The sequence below is a fragment of the Malus sylvestris genome, chromosome 1 (assembly GCF_916048215.2).
Source record: "Malus sylvestris chromosome 1, drMalSylv7.2, whole genome shotgun sequence".
Lineage (NCBI taxonomy): Eukaryota > Viridiplantae > Streptophyta > Magnoliopsida > Rosales > Rosaceae > Malus > Malus sylvestris.
In genome coordinates, this window is record NC_062260.1 from 11773038 (window position 1) to 11791002 (window position 17965).

The window sequence follows — 17965 nt, forward strand, 5'->3', positions numbered from 1 at the left end:
TTTATAAAATGGACTCCCTCACCTTCATTAGAGAGCATCGCTGCCAGCTGAGCAACTGCCTCGTCGGGAGCATCAACTCTAACCCACCATTTATGTATTGAGGAGCGAGCTCTTATTCTATAAAAGGGACTCCCTCACCTTCAACGCCACAAGCCGAGCCAACCAAGGCAACATAAGCCACAAGCCGAGCACCTTCGCAACATGTGCTACTTATAGTTGAGCATCATTTCACTTTGAGCACCGCCTCATATCAAGTATCAGTTCAAGACAACATCTAATTACTTCGGCCCACACATGGACTGAATTTCAAGTCTCCAGCCAAAAGACTCTCTTGACTAAAGACTTGAGGGACTACTGTTTGTACCATACTTAAGGCCTTCGTATTTAGATCTCGTATAAATACTCGGGGGACTCAAATGTAATTATGCAATAAAGGAAGGGGCAAATATGTAATAAGTGAGGAGCTCTCATTCTATAAAAGGACTCCTTACCTTCCTCATTGGGAGAGGCCAATTCTTAGGCCATGGGAAGAGCTCTCTCACCCTCAGAAGCTCTCACCCTCTCATCCTCAATCCTCTCAGAGAAATACAATATCAGTGTGGACGTAACCCAAACCTTGGGGTGAACCACGATACATCTTGTGTTATTTACTTTCTTGCAGATTTATGGTCGGATTTATGTTGTTCCATGATAGGAGCATATTTATGCGCCTTAGTTTAGCTTGTTCTTGTGCATTTATAGTGTTTTTGCTTAGTAAAGTAGTCTTTTAAGCTAGTTTTATGTGTTTTCAGGTTCTAAGGGCAAAATATGAAAAATGATGCATTTTGGAGCCTTTTGGAGCAAAGTTGAGCTTGGAATGGATGTCATATGCTTGGAGCCAAGAGGATGGACGAAATTGAAGATTTGAAGATGATATTTCCTACTTGAACAAGGTTTCCTACTTGAAGTAGGAAAGTTAAATCCAAATGGCATCAAGTTTCAGCAACAAAGAAGTTTTCCAAGTCCAAGAAGGAAAAGGAATCCAAGATGAAGAAGGAGAAGAATTCCAAGTCAAGGGAGGATTGAGACATGTTTTCCTAATGCTAGAAGGACTCCTAAGTGTTGTAGGACACAAATGAGAAGTTTCTAGAAAGTTTACATCCTTGCCGTGGGTTTCATGCAATTCCTATCAGTTTTGGGGCTTTCTAGAAGCCCTATCCTTAAATCCCTACATTGGTGCCGCACCCTAGCTTCTAGATGCCTAGTTCCTTGCCTTGCAAGGCATTCTAGAAACCTTATCACCTTATCCTATCCCTGCCGCACCTAGGACCTCTTTTCCCTTGCAAAATCTGATTGTTTAGACCTATTTCCTTGTGGATTTGGGTTATCCAAGTCCATATCTGATTACCCTAGGGTTTTAAGTGCCTATATATACTCCTATTAACCCCTAAATCAGAGCACCACTCACCACAATTCACAAATCACTCCAGAAATTCGTCCAACCCTCTCCTCACTCTTGCCGCACCCACCAAACACCATTCCCCCTAGTTCTAAGTCTTGCCGCACCATCCCCACCCCCTAAACACTACTACATCCATCCATACACCTAAAGTCCCAACCTGTCCCTAAAAGTCCTTTGCCGCACCAAGGAGGAGGAGGAAGCTCGGAAGTTCATGCAATTCAAGTTCGCGTCGCTGGAATTTCTAGGTGTTTCTTTTCCTTTGATTTCAATGTTTAAATTCAATTCTCTTTGTTTTGTGCGTATGAGGAACTAAACCCCCCTTGGCTAGGGGGGATTCGAAATACATGTTTATGCTTGTGTTATGATTTGATTACTTCTAATTGTGTTTCATAAGTTGTGAATTCAATTTACTTATCTATGAGAATTACATTGATTTGTGTGTGTTGGTTGAGAGTGCACGCTTAATTATCATGCATAAATTGAATGCTAGGATATAAGGAAATTTCACCTAATCGTTATGGAATTATATTCACAAGTAGTAAAGGTTGATGATCTCAACTGCGTTAAGTAAATTCTTGGCATAAGTTTCATGCAATCATAGTAACAAGTGCTTCGTCAATGCTTATGGTTTTCATAGAACTTAATGATTCTTGCTTGTATCTCTATTATGCAATCATGTAGGGGACTTGTGGGGAATGTTTTGGGTTGTCGTATGCAATCATCCAATTCAATAACGTTAGGAAAATCTGAAGGTTAATTTAAGCGGACCTAATTAACTTGGGGCATTGAGAATTCATGGTTTATTGAAAAGCAATTGGAAATCGTTTTGTATGCAAGTATAACATGTGTGGAGATGAACCCCTTAGCTAGCCTTCCATTCACCCATTTAAATCAAATTCGTTTTTACAATCTGTTCTAATTTACAAAGTTTGTTTTGTTTTTAAATTCGTCCAAAACCAATCCCCCTTTGTTTTAAAGTGTCAAATTAGTTAGTAAGTGTTTTACTTTGTGTTTTTAAGTGTTTTGATTCAAGTTAAAACCCAAATTCGTCCAATTTGGTGCTTAGTGTCCAAAACTGCCCAGATTGTGTTTTTAAGGCAGTTTTGAGTGTTTTGGTGCTGTTTTGAGTCTTTTGGTTTGTTTTGGTGTTTTAAAGTTTAGTTTTGCATTCTTTGAGTCTATTTTAGTGTTTAAAACTTGTTTTTACATTTTTGAGTCATGTCCAAGTGATTTTGCAATCCCTCCTAATCCCCGGTCTAGAACGATCCCTACTTACATACATTGCTACAATTGATAAAAAGAGGGTTTAATTTGAGTGCTTATATATTTCACATCATTCCAAGACCCCTCCGATTTTGTGCATCAACACAGGTAAAAGACACATAACCCTCTAGTCAAGAGAAATCAAAGAAAATGTTCACATTCAACAAGAAAGGGAATTCTTTAAGTCATTAGAAACCAAGACCCAAAACAATTCCCAATACTTATCATTCATTTTTTTAATTCAGTCTCCAAATTTATGCTTAAACATCCTGGTATTTCTTTCTAGACAAACCATCCAGAACATTACCATTGCACCAATCCCATAAAACTCTTACCTTTTTTCTCTCCATTATTGAAAAAGTTCAAATGAATCTAAACATTTTTCAAATCATTCGGCAAACTAAACGTTCAGATGATTTGAAATCATTCAGCAAACTAAACATTCAAATGTTTAGATTCAGTCCCTGAAAATTAAAAATGAATGTTATAAGATTTGAGAAATGTGGAGTGTATAGAAAATGTGGGGTATATGTAGAAAATATAAGGTGTATATTAAGAATGTGGGGTGTGGAGGTATTATAGGGAAGTAAGTGGGGTGTATTAAGATAATTTTTAAGTGAAAAAGCAAATGTGAGGTGTATTAAGTATGTGAGGTTTATTCAACAATTTGTGGGGTGTTAAGATAATAAGCCATATTTTATTGCATCTTAAATTTTTATTGTTAGGCTTATTCACAATTACCAATATGTGAAGACAAGTTTTTTTACGAGAACTAATTAAATTGGAAAGTGCTCAAGAGGCTACATTAGTATCATTTGATGTGGTAAGTGATGTATACATATCACGTCAATTAATTATTTTATCTAATTGGATGCATCTCTTGTCGCATAAGATGATACACTAATATGGTATAAATGTGTGGTCTTCTTGGCTTACTCAAAAAATTATAATATTTTATGTATAATTTATTTCTATATATAATTGGCACAATTGGAGCCTGTATTTTTTATGACTAATGGAGGTTATTCATTTATCACTACCTCCATGTAGCCATAAAGAAATTCTGATCCCAACTTAGGCAAATTATATATAAGAATAGACTCCACATTGTAATATGCAATATTACAACAACAACCAAAAAAAAAAAGACGAAATAGAGGGACAAAAACACAACCTGCGTTACCTGAAAGACGAAATTGGATCCTCTCCTGAGCTTGGGCTCAGGAGCCTCCTGACCAATACACAAGGGTCGTTGGATTTTGATCCAACGGCTACAAACAGGGAGTCCTCTAAAAATTATAATAATTGTAGATGTTGGATCAAAATCCAACAGTTCTTGTGTGTTGGTCAGAAGGCTCCTGAGCCCAAGCTCAGGAGAGGATCGAATGCCCTGAAGGACCACTGTTTTTTAATCCTTGCAGTTTTTCATTGCTAAAAGTGAGTCCTTTGCTAGAAGTACCTAAACATGTTTTCAAAAAAAAAAAGTACCTAAACATTGGGATGTATTTTGTAATTGAGGTTAGATTTCAAAATTTTCAAAATCTAACGTCACGAGAAATTGACTATTTACAAAAATTCAGGAGAGTAATCGGCGAAATTCAAAGTTCAAATAAATTACCAATTTTATACAAATTTGGGGCAAATCGACAAATAGTTCATTATAATTTTTTGGTAATAGGTCATTGTAATTAGCTCTACAATAAAAAAATATAAAATGAAACTTGGTATATTGGTAGATTTACCTCCAACAGCTCTAGGAAAATGACACTTGAGTTGGTGAGGTCCTCTCTCCTGCAAGATCCATTCAAAAAGCTTGGGTGGCCAAATGTATCTCACAAAACACACAAAAAACCCGATCAGGCTATATCCTGCTGAGAGCCCCTTTGTGGCTGAGAAATGACAAGTTCGGATAGGCCTCTCATGGATGGTTTTCTCCTAACTAATTTTCCCCACATAATTGTGTTACAAGTTTACAAAAATCCAGTTTTTGTTTTTTACAGTTGACAACTTGACAATGAAACCTCAACTTTTAAGCTTTTAGACAAAACCTCACCACCCAACTGAACGCAGAAGCCAAAGGGTGAGGAAAACTAACCAACCATGGCGATGGCATTGGCGCTTCGCAGGCTTTCAGCTTCTGGGGATAAGTCCATTCGTCCCCTCTTCAATGCCACCTCTCACTATTACATGGTTTTTCTACTACCCCTTTCTTTTGTTGGGTTATTTTCTGTTTTTTGATTCGAGCAATATTCTAATAAATCTAATCTAAACTACGGGCATGAGGATATGAGGATTCGAACTTTTTTTGAATGTCTGATAACTTCACCACTTACCCATTTGTCTGTTTTCATTATACAGTCATCTTTGCCCAATGAAGCTGTCTATGAGAAGCCTGGTGTCACTGTAAGCTCCTATATTGGCTTGTGTTTTTGTTTGTTCTTGTCTTTTGCTTCTGAATAGTGAAACTGTGAAAATCTTGCAGTGGCCTAAGCAATTGAATGCTCCACTGGAGGCTGTGGATCCCGAAATCGCGGATATCATTGAGCACGAGAAAACCAGGCAATGGAAGGTATAATCTTGTTCTATAATCAACTCAAGACTTTATTATGAATAGTTTTTAGGCTTATTTGTCATTGAGTAATGGGTATTATTGTGAAAAATGCTTTCTTTTATTAGTATGTCGAGAACTAAACCCAGCTAAAACATTTTCTCTTTCATTTTTCCGTGATTTCTTGGTGAGAAGTTTAATGATGGTAACTGGTTCTTTAGTATACATATCAAGTATTGGCATGTGCTTTAACTTCGTTTCTTTTTGGAATTCTTTGTTGTATTTCTGAAGGGTTTAGAGCTGATACCCTCGGAGAACTTTACTTCGGTCTCCGTCATGCAAGCAGTTGGGTCAGTCATGACCAACAAATACAGCGAAGGATATCCCGGTGCTAGATACTATGGAGGAAATGAGTATGTGAAAGCTTCCCGATTGTTGCCTTTGGTCAAGATACAAAACTATGTGATTGAAAGCAGAGTGTTTACATAGTCAACTGTTCATATTCTCAGGTTCATTGACATGGCAGAATCCTTATGTCAGAAGCGTGCTTTGGAAGCTTTTCGGTTGGATCCAGCAAAATGGGGAGGTAATTCATATGGCATGTCTCATGAGCAGCCTCCTGCTATTTGTTACAAAGTCTAGAGCAAGCATACATGTGAACTATGCATCTCAAGTTCTCAACACTCACTGGAACCATGTATTCAGTTGTCAAACAGCTACAATATGAATTTAAGTCAATCAAAACCTTGAATAGTTGTGTTTTAAACAAAGCTTTCTTTTACATGATGTCATTTCTTTACATTGCAGTGAACGTGCAGCCTTTATCAGGATCTCCAGCTAATTTCCAGGTTTACACTGCATTGTTAAAACCTCATGACAGAATCATGGCACTTGATCTTCCTCACGGTGGTCATCTTTCTCACGGTTATCAGGTCCTTACAACTTCCATTAAGCGGTGACTGGTGTGATGAAATGTCTAATATCAATTTATGATCATTGTTCATCTGTCTTGATTTTAAACCTAAGGGTGTGCTCAATATTTCCTCTGAAGTGTGGGCACGAACAATTTCATACCTTGTTGTAACATCAGCCTCAAAACTTATAACATCTATTAACTTTGAAGAAATTTGAAACTCACACTGTTTATAAATTTTAATTTGTGGGCGTCACCCGTAAGTGGCGCGCTGTGTGGCCTGAGCACAGTGATAAGTGAGCAAGGGTCGCTGTATCTCCATCGGCACCCGGATGCAGTGTTAAATGAGCAAGGGGGCCATAGAAACTTCTTTTCGAACGACTCCACTCAAAGTTGTTTGGGAGCATATGCTCCTATCAACTTTACCCGGGACACACAAAAGAAGTACTTTGATCCTATTAGACGGGGGAGGGTGAAGAAGCTAGGACAGAAGGGTAGAGTTCAAGAGAGCAAAATGCGTCTAGGAACGTGGAATATAGGAACCTTAACGGGAAAATCTATGGAAGTAGTGGAAGTTATGGTAAGGAGAAGGATAAATATTATGTGCCTACAAGAAACTAAGTGGGTTGGTAGTAAGGCAAAGGATCTAGAAAACTCAGGGTTTAAACTTTGGTATTCGGGCACAAATAGAACGAGAAACGGTGTTGGCATCATCGTGGACAAGACCTTGGTACAAGATGTTGTAGATGTCAAGAGGGTAGGAGATAGAATCATGGCAATCAAGATTGTAATAGGACAAGAACTTATCAATGTGATTAGTGCGTACGCACCTCAAGTAGGGTTGGATACGAGTTCGAAGGAGAAATTTTGGGAAGATCTTGGAGACTTGGTGCAAGGAATTGCTCAGACGGAGAAGTTATTTATAGGAGGAGATTTAAATGGACACGTGGGCAGGGAGACAGGCAACTATGGAGGTTTTCATGGTGGCCATGGTTTTGGGGAGAGAAACGAGGATGGGGAAGCTATCTTGGATTTTGCAATGGCATATGATCTCTTCTTAGCCAACACATTCTTTAAGAAGAGAGAAGAACATGTGATCACCTACAAGAGTGGGTCGTCAAAAACACAAATAGATTTTCTTCTAATGAGGAAAGGGGACCGTATAACTTGTAAGGATTGCAAAGTTATACCAGGAGAGAGCGTGGCTAATCAACATCGCTTGTTGGTGATGGATGTACATATCAAAAGAGTAAGACAAAAGAACAAGACTTGGAAGTGCCCAAGGACTAGATGGTGGAATCTAAAAGAAGAAAAACAAGTCATTTTCAAAGAGAAGGTAATCACCCAATGTGTGTGGGATAGAGAGGGGGAAGCTAGCCAAATGTGGGATTCCATGGCTAGTTGTATCCGAAAAGTAGCAAAAGAGGTATTAGGAGAGTCCAAGGGCTTTGCCCCACACCAAAAGGAATCTTGGTGGTGGAATGAGGAGGTACAAACAAAGGTGAAGGCTAAGAAGGAATGTTGTAAAGCCTTATACAAGGAGAGGACCGATGAAAATGGTGAAAGGTATAGAAAAGCGAAGCAAGAGGCGAAAAAAGATGTCAGAGAAGCTAAGTTAGCGGCTTACGACGATATGTATAAACGACTAGATACCAAAGAAGGAGAGTTGGATATCTATAAACTATCTAGAGCAAGGGAAAAGAAGACAAGGGACCTAAACCAAGTGAGGTGCATCAAGGATGAGGATGGAAAGGTTCTTGCTACAGAGAACGCGGTTAAAGACAGATGGAGAGGTTATTTTCATAATCTTTTCAATGAAGGACATGAAATGAGTGATTCTTTAGGGGAGTTGAGTAACTCAGAAGAGTGTAGAAACTACTCTTTTTATCGTCGAATCCGGAAGGAAGAAGTGGTTGTAGCTTTGAAGAAGATGAAGCATAAAAAAGCAATAGGCCCAGACAATATACCAATCGAAGTGTGGAAACTTTTGGGAGAGACAGGTATAACATGGCTCACTGACCTTTTCAATAGGATTTTGAAAACGAAGAAGATGCCAAATGAGTGGCGAACGAGCACTTTGGTGCCTATCTACAAGAATAAGGGCGACGTACAAAATTGCATGAACTATAGGGGTATTAAGCTAATGAGTCATACAATGAAGCTCTGGGAGAGAGTCATTGAGCATAGATTGAGGCAAGAGACACGGGTTTCGGACAACCAATTCGGGTTCATGCCAGGGCGCTCAACCATGGAGGCAATCTATCTCTTACGAAGATTGATGGAAAGATATAGAGATGGGAAAAAGGATTTACACATGGTCTTTATAGATTTGGAAAAAGCGTATGATAGGGTCCCAAGAGACATTCTTTGGAGGATTTTAGAGAAGAAAGGAGTACGAGTAGCATATATCCAAGCTATAAAGGATATGTATGAAGGAGCAAAGACTGCCGTAAGAACTCATGAAGGACAAACCGAAAGCTTTCCCATAACTGTAGGATTACATCAAGGCTCATCCTTAAGTCCTTACCTTTTTGCGTTGGTAATGGATGAGTTAACAGGACATATTCAAGATGATATTCCTTGGTGTATGCTTTTCGCAGACGATATAGTGTTGATAGATGAAACTCAGGAAGGGGTAAATGCAAAGCTTAACCTTTGGAGAGAAGTGTTGGAATCTAAAGGTCTTCGCCTAAGCCGATCAAAGACAGAATATATGGAGTGCAAGTTCAGTGCAAATGGAGGCCAAAACGAGTTAGGGGTGAGGATCGGAGATCAAGAAATACCAAAAAGCGACCGTTTTCGTTACCTAGGATCTATCTTGCAAAAGAACGGAGAATTAGATTGAGATCTCAACCATAGAATACAAGCTGGATGGATGAAGTGGAAGAGTGCATCCGGCGTGTTGTGTGACCGCCGTATGCCATTGAAGCTCAAGGGAAAATTTTATAGGACGGCAATAAGGCCGGCGATGCTGTATGGCACAGAATGTTGGGCGGTGAAACATCAACACGTACACAAAATGGGTGTAGCGGAGATGAGGATGCTTCGTTGGATGTGTGGGCACACGAGAAAGGATAAGATTAGGAATGAGGATATCCGGGGTAAAGTAGGAGTAGCCGAAATTGAAGGAAAGATGAGAGAAAATCGGTTACGGTGGTTTGGACATGTGCAAAGAAGGCCTACTGACGCTCCGATTAGAAGATGCGACTATGGGACAGAGGTTCAGGGCCGAAGGGGTAGAGGAAGACCTAGGAAAACTTTGGAAGAGACTCTAAGAAAAGACTTAGAGTACTTGGATCTAACGAAGGACATGACACAGGATCGAGCACAATGGCGTTCTAAGATTCATATAGCCGATCCCACTCAGTGACTTGGATTTTCCAAGTCTCCAACCGAGAAGTTTTCCTCACTCGGGAAATTAAGGGAACACTACCCCAACCTACATGCTCCACTCAGAAAGCTTCAACATACAAGCTTCAACAAAAGAAAATTCAAAGAACTTAGCGAAGAAGGCTTTGGTGTATTTAACACAATACGTTGAAATGAAGGAAAGCTTATTTATTGATATCCCCGATCAGCTACAAATATGTACATATACATGAGTCAAAATAAACACACAAGATGGAGCCTTCACAAAGGTTGCTTAGGAGAAGTCTCAGCAGTCGGTAGAGCCCCAGAAAGAGAAGGCACCGGAGGGGGATCATTTGGAGCCTCAGTACTGGACAGAACCCTAGAAGGAGGAGGCATCAGAGGTTGATCATTCGGAGCTTCATTACGCGGTACAGCCCCAGAAGACGAAGGCAATAAATGCCTTTGGAACAAACCCACAAATCTCTGATGATCAAGTAAAACCTGACCATCAGTTTCCTTCATCTGGTCAAGCTTCCTCTTCATGTTTGTAGCATAGTCATGTGCGAGCCGGTGCAACTGTTTATTCTCATGCTTGAGCCCTCTAATCTCCTGTTTGAGACTCATCACTTCAGCCGCCAAGGATTCAACTTGGCGGGTTCGAGCAAATAGGCGTTGGGCCATATTAGACACAGAACCTGCACACTGAACACTGAGAGCCAGCGAATCCTTAACAGCTAACTCATCAGACCGTTTGGAAAGTAGTCTGTTATCTTTGGGAGTGAGAAGGTTCCTGGCCACCACCGCAGCGGTCATATCATTCTTCATCACGGAATCCCCAACGGTAAGAGGACCAGTAGGGGAGACGAAGGATGGGCGCCATATGTTGTCTGGAGAAGGCGGGGCTGCCTCTTCAACAAGGTTCAAGTCAAAACGACGGTCGGAGGGGCCAGACATTTTCAAAGGTGTTGAAGAGAGAAGAGGTCGGACAAATCAAGATCTTAGAAGTGCAAGAATGAAGCTTCTACTGGTGGAGATTCAAGTGTGCTTTGGAACTTAATGCCAGCCTCTATAAAAATCTGCACTCGACGGAGCTTCAGAAAGCGAAGAGGCGCCTGCTCAGAAATCGAAGAGGCGTTTGCTTTCTCAAAAGCTGGGCTGCTTAGAGATCACGAGGGTTGATCTCAGAAATCGAAGAGGCGTTTGCTTTCTCAAAAGTTGGGCTGCTCAAAGACCACGAAGGCCGATCTCAGAAATCGAAGAGGCGCTCGCTTTCTCAAAAGCTGGGCTCCTTAGAGACCACGAGGGCCGATCTCAGAAATCGAAGAGGCACCTACTTTTCCAGCCTTGTCAGCACCCGTCACACGCACACTCAGCTTTGCAGAAATTATGGGCATTCTGTCGAAGACTTATGGGGAAGTATAAAACACATGAATCTTACTGTTCAATCACCCACTTCCCACACGCAACAATAGCTCATGGGTACCACAGATAACTTTGCCAAAGTTCTTTGCCAAAGTTGAGCACGTGAAGCTTGCAGCTCCCACTACATCGCTCTGACCAAGAAGGGTAAAAGAATAGCAAAGAAACAGCACTAACAAAGTTTAGACCCATAAATTTTGAAGGTCTAGCTACCATATTATTACCCACAAGGGTAAAGGAACAGTACCACTGCTGGATAATTGGAAAGTCCCTGTGTGTCAACCTCTGTGCTTCGTGGCAAGGTAGACTAGCAAACATGCCCAACCTTTACTCACATTCGAGAAAACACTCCCAATAAGATTGCTTGCTCCAAAATCGAAGAGGCACCGTCCTCCGAATCTCGAGAGCCAGACTCCCAACATGACTACTTTCTTAAAAATCGAAGAGAGGGTAAAGGAACAGTACCATTGCTGGATAATTGGAAAGTCCCTGTGTGTCAACCTCTGTGCTTCGTGGCAAGGTAGACTAGCAAACATGCCCAACCTTTACTCACATTCGAGAAAACACTCCCAACAAGATTGCTTGCTCCAAAATCGAAGAGGCACCGCCCTCCGAATCTCGAGAGCCAGACTCCCAACGTGATTACTTTCTCAAAAATCGAAGAGACACTGCTCCCCGAATCTTCGAGAGCCAGACCCCCAGCATGATTGCTTTCTCAAAAATCGATGAGGCATCGTTCTCCGAATCAATCGAAGAGGCGCTCGCTTTCTCAAAAGCTGGGCTGCTCAGAGACCACGAGGGCCGATCTCAGAAATCGAAGAGGCACCTACTTTTCTAGCCTTATCAACACCTGTCACACGCACACTCAGCTTTGCAGAAATTATGGGCATTCTGTCGAAGGCTTCTGGTGAAGTAGAAAGCACATGAATCTTACTGTTCAATCACCCACTTCCCACACGCAACAATAGCTCATGGGTACCACAAATAACTTTGCCAAAGTTCTCTGCCAAAGTTGAGCACGTGAAGCTTGCAGCTCCCACTACATCGCTCTGACCAAGAAAGGTAAAAGAATAGCAAAGAAACAGCACTAACAAAGTTTTAGACACATAAATTTTGAAGGTCTAGCTACCATATTATTACCCACAAGGGTAAAGGAACAGTACCACTGTTGGATAATTGGAAAGTCCCTGTGTGTCAACCTCTGTGCTTCGTGGCAACGTAGACTAGCAAACATGCCCAACCTTTACTCACTTTCGAGAAAACACTCCCAACAAGATTGCTTGCTCCAAAATCGAAGAGGCACCGTCCTCCGAATCTCGAGAGCCAGACTCCCAACATGACTACTTTCTCAAAAGCGAAGAGAGGGTAAAGGAACAGTACCATTGCTGGATAATTGGAAAGTCCCTGTGTGTCAACCTTTGTGCTTCGTGGCAAGGTAGACTAGCAAACATGCCCAACCTTTACTCACATTCGAGACAACACTCCCAACAGGATTGCTTGCTCCAAAATCGAAGAGGCACCGCCCTCCGAATCTCGAGAGCCAGACTCCCAACATGATTACTTCCTCAAAAATCGAAGAGACACTGCTCTACGAATCTCGAGAGCCAGACCCCCAGCATGATTGCTTTCTCAAAAATCGAAGAGGCATCGTTCTCCGAATCTCGAGAGCCAGATACCACAGACCACTTTTTCAAAGTGCTCTGACAGAGTTAAAACATGTGAAACTGGCAGCTCCCACTACCGTGCTATGACCAAGCAGGGTAAAGGAATAGCATTATTACTTGTTGTTAGGGAGACTCCTATATATGTCGACCTCCATCCCTAACGGACAGGCAGACCTGCAAAAATGCTCAACCCTTCATCATATCTGAGAGGGCACTCCCAACGAAGCCTTTCGAAATATTCAGCTTTCTTTCCCCCCGATAATACCTCTGCAAACAAGCTATACTAGAGCAAGAATATCTCATATCATCAGGGTTAAAAGCAAGAGTATCCCATATCATGCTTTTTCTCTGTCTTTTCCTTTGGCCTTGTTTTTACCTGCAAGACAAGGAGAAAGAGAGCAATCAGTCAGCACTTGGAATCAAGCTTCCAGCCAGGAACTGACTGCCTGGAACCCCTTACCTGATTACTTACCTGGCATTGCTCTCGAGTACTCATCTTCAACATCTTATGTTTCCAGGGAAGATTCCGCATCTGCTTGAAGAACAGATAGGGCAAGTGCGAAGGATACAAGGAAGCATGTGGAGACAAGCGTAACAGCACACGTGCCGATACATCCATTACTCTGTCAAAAGCAAAAGTATCCCATATCAGCAGGGTGGAACGTACTCTAGATTTGATGGACTTGTTTTGACCCTCAAATTCTTCAGTCGGCCTTATACTCTGGAGGAAACCAGAAAACCCTCCAGCTCAGTTCAAGAATAAGCCTGTGGAAAGTTACTTCTTCAAAAGCAAAAGTATCTCATATCATCTCTTCTCATTTTTCTTCTCTTTATCCTTCATGCTGCTGCAAGATGGGGAGAAGGTGAACAATCAGTCGGAGCTCTGATTGCTTACCTTGTCTGTCACCTCTTTCAGCAGACCCCCTAGCTCGGCGACTTGGGGGACTCCTACTACATGGTTTGTATCGCGCTTGACCAAGCCTGAGACTACAAGTAAGCTTCAAGTGAAATTGATACATTACCTTGTGCATCTCCACCAGTTAAAGATACCACCCCTGGATGGAGGAAGAGTACTTCCAGAGAAGATGCCACATCTACCTATGAGACAGATAAGGCAAGTCAAGACGACACCACACTCCGATACTTAGAAGTTTCGTGATTACGAGATCATTCTCCCACAATATTTCCTAATGTCATTTGTACTAAATCATTCACTTGTACTCACTAAAGGAGAGCTTGAACCTATGTACTTGTGTAAACCCTTCACAATTAATGAGAACTCTTCTATTCCGTGGACGTAGCCAATCTGGGTGAACCACGTACATCTTGTGTTTGCTTTCCTATCTCTATCCATTTATATACTTATCCACACTAATGACCGGAGCAATCTAGCGAAGATCACAAAAAGCGACCGTTTTCGCTACCTAGGATCTATCTTGCAAGAGAACGGAGAATTAGATGGAGATCTCAACCATAGAATACGAGCTGGATGGATGAAGTGTAAGAGTGCATCCGGCGTGTTGTGTGACCGTCGTAGGCCACTGAAGCTCAAGGGAAAATTTTATAGGACGGCAATAAGGCCAGCGATGTTGTATGGCACAGAATGTTGGGCGGTGAAGCATCAACACGTACACAAAATGGGTGTAGCGGAGATGAGGATGCTTCGTGGGATGTGTGGGCACACGAGAAAGGATAAGATTGGGAATGAGGATATCCGAGGTAAAGTAGGAGTAGCCGAAATTGTAGGAAAGATGAGAGAAAATCGGCTCCGATGATTTGGACATGTGCAAAGAAGGCCGACTGACGCTCCGGTTCGAAGATGTGACTACGGGACAGAGGTTCAGGGCCAAAGGGGTAGAGGAAGACCTAGGAAAACTTTGGAAGAGACTCTAAGAAAAGACTTAGAGTACTTGGATCTAACGGAGGACATGACACAAAACCGAGCGCAATGGCGTTCTAGGATTCATATAGCCGACCCCACTTAGTGGGAAAAGGCTTTGTTGTTGTTGTTGTTGTTGTTGTTGTTTTAATGTTTGATAGCGATTACATTACTTCTTGTTTTGGTACTGTGCAGACTGACACTAAAAAGATATCTGCTGTGTCAATATTTTTCGAAACCATGCCATACAGACTGAATGAGAGCACCGGCTATATTGACTACGACCAGGTAGCTTAGAAATTTTATTGTTCTAGTGATTCTTGCATTGCAACTCTTTTTTGTTGTTGCAGAACATAGGTGCAGGAAATTACTTGTTCAAAATGCCATGATTTACGGACGTTCCCTCTTTAGGCCTTGACATGACTGAGGAATTCATGAAGAACATTTGAGGCCAAATAACCATCGCAAATCAAACCTACTCGTTCACCTGTAGGAATAGTGAAAAGTCATCCTTTAAATCAGGGCTGTGATGGATGAATTAAACCGCAACATTTTATATGAAGTTTACACTAGACGAATTCTATCTTATTCTATTTAGTCTCGCTTGTCATATTATATAAACTGTGTTTTTAATTTTTTCTACCTGTGCAAGTATTAAGCTTCATTGACATGAATAACTATGATTTTCAGTTGGAGAAAAGTGCCACGCTATACCGGCCAAAATTAATAGTTGCTGGTGCTAGTGCTTATGCACGTCTGTATGATTATGACCGCATTCGTAAGGTAAACTTGTTTGGATTTGTATAATAATAGTAGAAAATCTCAAAATAAAAGCCCTCGTGCTAAAATTATAATGTGATGGTGGAGAAGTCCAAGATTTACATTTCAAGTACTTGACAGGTATGCAACAAACAGAAAGCAATATTGTTGGCAGACATGGCACACATCAGTGGGTTGGTTGCAGCTGGTGTTATTCCATCACCTTTCGACTATGCAGATGTAGTGACCACCACAACGCACAAGTCACTGCGTGGCCCTCGTGGAGCCATGATTTTTTTTAGAAAGGGGGTAAAAGAGACTAACAAACAAGGGCAAGAGGTGAGTTTCCAAAGATCAAGGTTCAAAAACTTGAGTATACTTACCTTGTAAGCTGCATTTTACTCGTAATCATTTTTCATTTATTTGATGTATTCATTCTTCAAACTGGCCAAATGTCTATACTTTCCTCAAGGTGTTTTACGACTACGAAGACAAAATCAATCAAGCCGTCTTTCCTGGACTTCAAGGTGGCCCACACAACCACACAATTACCGGTTTGGCAGTTGCCTTGAAACAGGTATACGTGCCGATTAAGTTAAATGCTCTACACAATCACTCTCCTTCCCTCCAGTTCATATTATGTTGAAATCTTATTGTTCATGTTGTCCGAATCTTCTTTTAATGTAGGCTACTACTCCAGAGTACAAAACCTATCAGGAGCAAGTTCTCACCAATTGCTCAAGATTTGCCCAGGTATCAGATTATCAGATGCATGAATCTTTGTTACTGAGACAAGATCTTACACCTGTACATTCATTCATACTTAATTACGAATAACTTTAGACATATCCTTTTATTCACATATTAGAATTTCGCTGATGATTTTCTCTTTCTAGTACATTTGTCTAATAGCTAAATTGGCAAAATATGCAGTCTTTGGCTCAGAAAGGATATGAACTTGTTTCTGGCGGAACCGAGAACCATTTAGTTTTGGTGAATTTGAAGAACAAGGTAATAGACATTTTTTCTTTTCTGTAATACTTAACCGAGAAGCTTATAGCGTTAACATATAGATTTCTCTGTTACGAATTATGTACTGATATACTTGATATCTCATTTTTCAGGGAATTGACGGTTCCAGGGTCGAAAAGGTGTTGGAGGCCGTTCACATTGCAGCCAACAAAAACACTGTTCCTGGAGATGTGTCTGCTATGGTTCCTGGTGGCATCAGGATGGGTAAAGCCTTCTCATCGTTTTAGTTGCTCTTTTGTTACTTGGATTTTCAGTAACCTTACTTGGTAATTCTTTTGCAAATTCAGGAACCCCGGCTCTTACTTCTAGGGGATTTGTTGAGGAGGATTTCGCTAAGGTTGCAGACTTTTTTGATGCTGCTGTGAATTTGGCATTGAAGATCAAGGAGGAAGCCAAAGGTTCCTAATAATATTTGACATCATAAATTTCATGCTCACCAAGTTTTTGTTTGTCTAGTTGCCTTTCATATACAAGTGGGGTAATCGTAGTGCTTGCATCAACTCACATGGTATTGCATTTCGTTCATTTCTGTACACCAGGAACAAAGTTGAAGGACTTTGTGGCCGCACTTTCTGCCCCTCACTTCCAATCTGAGACTGCAAAGCTCCGCCATGATGTTGAGGAGTATGCTAAGCAATTTCCTACAATTGGGTTTGAGAAAGAAACCTTGAAGTACAAGAACTGAAGAAGAGATCATGCTGTGTTAGGTATGAGATAACCTCAATCACAATTCAAGCCATGTATGTTCATATGACGCTTTTGTGTTTTATGAACAACGAGACACAAATTTGCACTTCAATCAAAGCAACTCTACAGGCACGTCTTGTGATTTAGTTTGTTTATGTGAAAAACACAATAGGGAGCCGAAAGACATCTCTGCATCACTAACAATCAATGTATTTTTTATGCATTTGGACTTCAGCGCACTGTGTTATCTTTCAAACCGATACAAAGTACAAAAAAATGCCACCAATCGCTTTGCACCTGCTGCTAAAGCATGCTTACATTACTATCTTAATGCTGTAATCTATCTTAACATCACTGCAATCTCATGTTAATTAGTAGTCTTTGATGGACTGATTAGCTGCTTTGTGGTATGTGGTTGATCTGGTATCCTAATTTTCTGGTTTTGGTGTTCTTCACTTTATGATTTAACTTATCGTTGTGGAACAGGCACGGTCATCATCAATGGAGTTTTCTTGGTTGAGAAACAAGAAGGATCGTATGTCAAGATCGAACTTAGAGCTACGGTGTATCTAAATTCAGCAAAACCTTGATTCGGATCCTGATGAATGTATATTAGTAAATCTGTTGAAGCTTTGCTATGCAATAAACCTGCCTTCATTTAAAAAAATAAAATAAAAAGCACATAGAAAAGAAAGTAGTATGACTAATCAGTATGGCCAACATGATATGCCGCTTATATCCAACGAACAAATGAGTTTAATACATAGTTTATACAAGTATGGATGGAATTCCTTCACTCCAAAGTCGTTGTCTTTCCCTTTTTTCTTTGGTTGCAAGGGATAAAGGGAACATTGAGGTTTCACCTAAATAATGCAATTCATAAATTTTGACTTTAAACTACACCTAAATAAATATCTTAAATGAGAAATCTATGTGTAAATACGAAAATTTGCTGAAATTTTAATGTTTACAGTATGATGACGATATTTTTTTAGTGTTAATAATAACT

The 17965-nt window shown here is 40.7% G+C and overlaps 1 protein-coding gene and 1 long non-coding RNA gene across 3 annotated transcripts; one reads left to right on the forward strand and one right to left on the reverse strand.

Moving 5' to 3' along the window:
- Window positions 1-2841: 2841 nt before the first annotated feature.
- Window positions 2842-4566, reverse strand: LOC126620102 (uncharacterized). Of its 2 annotated transcripts, none has more exons than XR_007622237.1 (2): window positions 4447-4566; window positions 2842-3168 (listed from the first exon to the last, which is right to left on the reverse strand). It is a non-coding gene; the product is annotated as an uncharacterized LOC126620102 (long non-coding RNA). The 2 variants fall into 2 exon arrangements; XR_007622241.1 differs by lacking the exon at window positions 4447-4566 and adding an exon at window positions 3879-4022.
- Window positions 4567-4608: 42 nt separating this feature from the next.
- LOC126620096 (serine hydroxymethyltransferase, mitochondrial-like) lies at window positions 4609-17650 on the forward strand. The gene is made up of 16 exons (XM_050288575.1): window positions 4609-4894; window positions 5063-5107; window positions 5187-5273; window positions 5544-5665; window positions 5762-5838; window positions 6060-6184; window positions 14674-14766; window positions 15169-15261; window positions 15379-15576; window positions 15710-15814; window positions 15925-15990; window positions 16171-16248; window positions 16362-16473; window positions 16557-16667; window positions 16809-16976; window positions 17443-17650. The coding sequence occupies exons 1-15, from the start codon at window positions 4805-4807 to the stop codon at window positions 16952-16954; spliced, it is 1548 nt and encodes a 515-aa protein (XP_050144532.1). The 5' UTR covers window positions 4609-4804; the 3' UTR covers window positions 16955-16976; window positions 17443-17650.
- Window positions 17651-17965: the final 315 nt, after the last annotated feature.